Genomic DNA, 7,030 nt, shown 5'->3' on the forward strand with positions numbered 1-7,030 from the left:
GTGAGCCCTGTGCAGGACAGGGACTGGGTCCAACCCAATTTGCTTGTATCCACTCCAGTACTTAGTACAGTGCCTGGCACATAGTAAGTGCTTTACAAATACCACAATTATTATTATTAATCCCCATTTTACAGTTGAGGAAACAGGCACAGAGAAGCGACTTGCCCAAGGTCACACAGCAGGCAAGCAGCGCAGCAGGGATTAAGGCCCACAACCTTCCACCTCCCAGGGCCGTGCTCTAGCCGCTACACCATGCTGCTTCCCAAATTAAATAATTGAGTGTGCCGTTGAATAAACAGATATGCAAAAGTGCTGGCAGTGAGTGTAAATGGTTCATAAGTATGAGAACAGCCTACAGAATTCAGGGTGCTGGGAATGGAGGTTTAGTCCTGTCACTTCACAACTGAGAAGATGCGCAAAGAATCCATTTCAGTGGTTCATTAGTACCACTAGTTCGTGCCAGACCACTCATCCTCTTGTTCCTGCTAACCGTCTTCCCACTGGGGTGCAATGAGTGAATGGGGGACCTGGAGCTTCAGCCTATTGGGAAGACCTGCAATAATTTTACATACAACACCTATTTATGGCCAAAGAGAACACAGAATAGGGATGATGTTTCATCGTAGTACCATAGGCCAGCAGTATTGCTGGGAAAGAATTATAATAGCTATAGTATTTGTTAAGTGCTATGTGTCAAGCCCTGGTAGGGGTAGACACAAATTAGGTTAATCCCACATGATGATGACGATATTTGTTAAGCGCTTACTATGTTCCAAGCACTGTTCTAAGCATTGGATGAGGTTCAGTTTAAGTAAGAGAAAGAACAGGTATTGAATTGTCATGTTACAGTTGGGGAAACTAAGGCTCACAGAAGTGAATTAACTCGTCCAAGTTTTCGTCAGGTAAGTGACAGAGACAGGATTAGAACCCTGGTCCTTTAACTCCCAGACCCATGCCTTTTCCACTAGGCCATGCTGTTTCCCCTTCAATAGCCACAATGGCTTTCCTTGCTCACATTAGCCAGGGAATTTCAGGATTCCTGCTAATACTGACGAAGATGAGAAATGCCCTAAGTGGTTCTCCAGTTAGAAAGCTTCAGCACTGATGGCATAGCCCTGGCAGAAATTACCCCACTTCTACCTGTTTCATCCCCCTGCCGTGGGGAATAGTAGACCAGAAATTGCGGCATACAAATTTGGGCAGAGGAAAACTCTCTTTAGTAACTTAATCGAATCTTATTCTTCCCCATCTTATAGAAGTCCTTAAAAACTTTTGTAATGTTGGCAGGCTATGAGGGTTATAGCCTGACAACATGCTAAGTAAACCTAGGCTCTTCTTGTTTTGAGGTTCCACTCCAAGGTATAAGCTTATCAAGGGCACTTATTCTCCTTAAAAAATCACGGGATTGGGACTGGGAGTCATGGAAACCTGGGCACTGATCCCAGATCTTCAACTGTCCAGCTGGATGATCTTGGGCAAGTCATTTAACATATCCATACCTCCATTTCCTCATCAATGAAATGAGATGAGGATACCCGCTTTTATCCTGCAATCCTTATGGAGAATGGGGACTAAGGCTATTTTTCTTTTATCTACATCTGGAATTCTGTTGTTGGTCCAGTAGTAAGGGAAACCTTCTGAGAGAAACAGGAGACCCAAATTCTAATTCTACAGACAGATGGCTAATTAGGGAAGCAGCGTGGCAGGTTTGGGAGTCAGAGGTCATGGGTTCTAATCCTGGCTCTGCCACTTGCCAGCTATGTGACTTTGGGCAAGCCACTTTGCTTCTCTGTTCCTCAGTGACCTCATCTGTAAAATGGGGATTAAGACTGTAAACCCCAGGTGGGACAACCTGATAACCTTGTATATATCCCAGGGCTTAAAACAGTGCTTGGCACATAGTAAGCACTTGACAAATACCATCATTATTCTTAAGGGCTAAGTGATAAACAGCACAGCAAAGTGGATAGAGCATGAGGCTGGGAGTCAGAAGGATCTGGGTTCTAATTTGACTATCATTTGTCTTTTGTGTGACCTTGGGCAAGTTACCTAACTTCTCTGTGCCTCAGTTTCCTCATCTGTAAAATGGTGATAAAGACTATGTCCAATCTGATTAGCTGGTATCTACCCCAGTGCTACAGTGACTGGCACATAGTAACAAATACTTAACACTGTCACTTAACAAATACCATTGAAAAGAATTACACATGTATTTCACACTGCATTATAACCAGGTGCACTGACTTACCTGTTGCACTAGGTGTCTCAGAAAGAACATGACAGGTAGGGGCAAATATCAATCAATTGTATTTCTTGAGTGCTTACTATGTGCAGAACACTGTACTAGGTACTTGCAAGAGTATGGAAGACACATTCCCTACCCACAAGAAGCTGACATTCTAGATGGGGAAACAGAGATTAATATTAATAAAGTACACATAATTGATGTGAAGCTGAGAGTGGGTTGAATGAAGGATACAGATTCAAGGGCATAGACAACCCAAAAGGGCGAGGAAGTCAAGGAAAGAGGGCTTAATCAGGGAATGTCTCTTGGAGTAGGTGGGAAGATGGTGTGAAGGGGTGAAAAGTGGTGGTCTGGCCAATATGGAGAAAGAGAGGAAGTTCTGGACCAGAGGCAGGATGCAGGTGAGGGGTTGGTGTCGAGATTGATGAGATTGAGGTAGTGAGTAGGTTGGGATGAGAGGAGTTAAATCTGCAGGCTGGGTTGTAGTAGGAAATCAGATAGGTAAGGTAGGAGGGGTTAAGGTGATAGAGTGCTTTAAAGCCAGTGATCAGGAATTTCTGTTTGATATAGAGATGGATAGGCAACCCCTGGAGGTTCTTGGGGAGCAGGGAGAAGTGGACTCAAGAGTTTTTTAGAAAAAAATATTCAGGCAGCAGAGTGAAATATGAAATGGAATGGGAAGAGACTGGAGGCAGCAAGATGAGGAAGGATGATGATGATGCAGTAATCAAGGTAGGATAGTAAGTGCTTTGATCAACCTGGCAGAAGTTTGGATGGAGAGCAAAGGGAGGATTTCAGAAACGTTGTGAACCGACAGGATTTGGTCAGAGGTTGAATATGTAGGTGGAATGAGAGAGCAATCTCTCTGAGACATCCAGGGAAAGATGTCCTGAAGGCAGGAAGAAATACGAACCTGCAGGGGAGAAAGATCTGGGCTAGAGATATAGAGTTGGGAATCATCTGCTTAGGGATGGTGGTTGAAGCCATGGGACTGAATGATTTCTCCAAGAGAGTGGGTGCAGATAGAGAATAAAAGGGAACCCCGAAATGAGGCTTGAGGGACTCCCACAGTTAGAGGGTGGGAGACAGAGGAGGAGCTGTGAAAGAGGCTGAGAATGAGTAACCAGAGGGATAAGAGGAGAACCAGAAGGTGTGAATGAAGCTGAGGTTGGGTAATGTTTCCAGAAGGGGGTGGTTGACAGTATCAAAGGCAGCTAAGAGTACAAAGAGGATTAGGGTGGAGTAGAGGCCACTGGATTTGGCAAGAAAGGGGTCACTGGTGACCTTTGAGAGGGCAGTTTTGGTGGAGTGAAGGGAGCGAAGCCCGATTGGAGGGGGTCAAGGAGAAAATTGGAGGAGAGGAAGCAGAGGCAGCAGGTATAGTCAATTGGCTCAAAGAGTTTGGAGAGGAATGGTAGGAGGGAAATAGGGTGATAACTGGAGGGAGTGGTGGAGCCAAGGGAGGGTATTTTTAGGATAAGGAATATATATCAATGCTTATCAATCAATGGTATTTATTGAGCTCTTATTATTCGAAGAGCAGTGTACTAAGCACTTGAGAAAGCACATACCATGCAATAGTTGGTAGATATGTTCCCTTCCCACAATGACCTTATGTCCAGAAGGGAAACAGACATTAAAATAAATTATGGATATGTCCATAAGTGCTGTGGGGCTGAGGGTGGTGAATAATCATAATAATATTAATGATGATATTTGTTAAGCGCTTACTATGTGCCGAGCACTCTACTAAGCAGTTGGGTAGATAGAAGTTAATGAGGTCCCACATGGGGGCTCACAGTTTAAGTAAGTATCAAAGTGCTTATAGGATAAAAAATAATTATAGTTCTTGTTAAGCACTTACTATGTACCAAACACCTTTCTAAACACTCGAGCGGATACAAGTTAATCAGGTTGGGCACAGTTCCTATCCCACATGGGGCTCACACTCTTAATCCCCATTTTGCAGATGAGATAACTGAGGCTCAGATAAATTAAGTGACTTTCCTAAGGTCACACAGCAGACTTGTGGTGGAGCCGGGATTAGAAGCCAGGTCCTTCTGACTTACAGGTCTGTGCTCTATCCATAAAGTCATGCCACTTTAAGTAGACCTTTCCCACATCCTCCCTCTGACCTGGAACTTCCTCTCCCTCCATGTATGACGAACCATCACTCTCCCTACATTCCCAGCTTTATTAAAATCACATCTCTTTCAAGAGGTGTTACCTGATTAAGCCTTCTTTTCCCCAACCCCCGTTCCCTTCTGCATCTTCTAAATCTGTGTACCATTTAAACACGTCAAATCCACTCCACCCTTAGCACTTCAGCACCTATATACATATCTGTAATTTATTTATTTATGCTTCTGTCTGCCTCCCCCTCTAGAATGTAAGCTCCTTTTGGGCAAGCAAAGTGTCTAACAACTCTTGTATTGTGTACTCTCCCCAGCGCTTAGTACAGTGCCTGGCACATAGTAAGCACTTAACAAATACTGTCCTTATTTCTCTCCCAAGTGCTTAGTACTGGGCTTTGCTCGATAAATACAACTGACTGATTGATTGTTCATTAAGCATAAAAATACTCGATAAATACCTTCCCACAAGTATTATTATTAGGTGTTTGCTATTAGGTTATATTATTTTTAAAATAATATTAATGAAGGCAGCATATTCACCCAGGGCCTCCAGGAGTCTCCAGATCTCATTTTGAGAAACATAATAAGCTGGAGAGAGATCAGTGCTCCCAAAGGGATGGCAACAGAGCATATTCTTATGCCACTAGTCTGGCCTGATGTCCAGCTTTAAAGCATCCTGTTCTTGGTATAACAGAAAATTCCAAGGTAAGAAACTAGAACTGACAATGCTACACTCACTTCCCGGTGATTTCTGGACTTCCCCGAGAGAGATAACATCCCAAATGAGACAATTTAGAATATTTTTGTTGTTGTCTATGCTCTGACTTTTTAGTGACAGTTTGTGCTCCTTCTCTAATATGCATATAAAGAAACCATATTTGAATGAAAACATTCAAATGCAGAATCATCACTCACTGAAGATAGAATCATTCATTTATTCAATAGTTTTTATTGAGCACTTACTATGTGCAGAGCACTGTACTAAGCGCTTGGAATGTACAATTCAGCAACAGATAGAGACAATCCTTGCCCAAGGATGGGCTCACAAGGCCCATAAAGTCACATGGAAGCATGACCAGATCTGATTAATTCTTCTGTTCATGTTTTGCTCCAACCACTGAAAGATTTTCTCATCTCAATCTCTTAAATGATAGTATTTATCGTGGGCCTATCTATTTGCAAAACTCTAAAATAAGAACTTGGCTTTATATTTGTTTCACTGCACTCTCCCAAGGGCTTAGTACTGTGCTCTGCACATAGTGAGAACTTAGTAAATACCAGATTCATTAGTTGTTGGTTTTTTTGTACGAGACATATTCCTCCCCTTCAGGAGTTTACAATCTAGTGGGAGTGGTAGACACAAAACACATTTCGGGTAAGAGCAAAAAAGAAAAGGAAACTGGATATGTGGCTGAGTAAATGCTTAAATGATAGAGTAAGTTAAACCGGTATGTACAGAGATGATGTGAGGCATTGCGTGTGTATAAAAATGTGGAACTGGAACGAAAGTATTGAGCGGGTCATTGGGAAGATGTGACCTGGGGAGAAGAAAAAGTAATAGAGGAAAGCTTTCTCACCTAACAACCCAAAATCTTTGCAGACAATTACTTAGTTGGGTTTAATTCTTACCTTAAACATCCTCTCCATTTTCACAAAGTCCCCAATGCTGAGTTGACTTTCAAGTTGCTCCATGCCATTTTTCTCATCTGCAGTTCCAAGTTTTGTTTCGAAAAGGGCTTGATATCCATCACCAGATGTACTGTTTTTTGTGACTGAATAGGGCTGATCATTCATGATTGTTTGACCTTACCCAGTCGTCTCCAGACACAGTATCCGCAACTGGGGTCCTTTAAGTGAAAGACAAATTAACAACTCGTAGGAGTTCTGAAAAGAAAGTCAAGTATTTCTAACACGGTAGATGGAATCTGGAGTTAAAACATACCAGCACAGAAATCTTGAATGGAAAACAGCAACTGATATAAATAACTATTGACTAAAAAACCCCATATTATCTGATAAGGTGTTTAAGAAAAAAATTAGAGTAAAACAGATTAAAGACTTAGGCCTCTTTATACTTTCTTCAACCAGACTTGATTAACAATGAGTGGCATAAATTCCACTGATGCCAAATTGTAATCTTCATAGAACATGCATTAAAAAAGCCACTTCTCAAATCTATTTGGTTTACCTGGCTTCCATTAAAATGTGGAGGTTATTAAACCGCGCTTTCTTCTGCGGGTACAAGGAACCAGTACAGCTTCAACTCTCCCTCCCACGCTCACTCCCACCACGACAAGGAGTCCTCACTAAAGGCCATTTTCACTACGATGTTGAGTTGTTTGCTTCGGCTGAGCTCGATGCCTCTGCACGTCTCCTGGCAACATACAGAAAGCCAACAAAAACATTCCCTTTCCTCTGCCTCCCTCCTTCAGCTAATGGTGAACTAAAGTGGGGGAACGTATGCTGGAACTATCTTTTTTTAAAATATGACCATTCTTCCAGTGTATTCTTTATTTAAAAAGAAATTGGCAAAACATTTCAAATGAATAGTAATGCAGGTGGTCAAATGTAAGTAAAAGCATTTGTGGTTTCTTTTTCTATGGACCGTACTGGAAAGAGAGGTTAGATTTTTATTCTAGAGTGAAAAAAA

General features: G+C 42.1%; 1 protein-coding gene across 1 annotated transcript in view; it reads right to left on the minus strand.

The window, feature by feature from the left end:
• The window catches only part of WDR49 (WD repeat domain 49), a 156,094-nt gene extending 149,920 nt beyond the window's left edge, over nt 1–6,174 (minus strand). Inside the window, exon 1 of the mRNA XM_039914527.1 lies at nt 6,010–6,174. Within this exon, the coding sequence (XP_039770461.1) occupies nt 6,010–6,174 (165 nt within the window). The remainder of the gene's footprint in view (nt 1–6,009) is intronic.
• Nucleotides 6,175–7,030: the final 856 nt, after the last annotated feature.

This window comes from Ornithorhynchus anatinus, chromosome 1, assembly GCF_004115215.2.
Source record: "Ornithorhynchus anatinus isolate Pmale09 chromosome 1, mOrnAna1.pri.v4, whole genome shotgun sequence".
Classification (NCBI taxonomy): Eukaryota; Metazoa; Chordata; class Mammalia; order Monotremata; family Ornithorhynchidae; genus Ornithorhynchus; species Ornithorhynchus anatinus.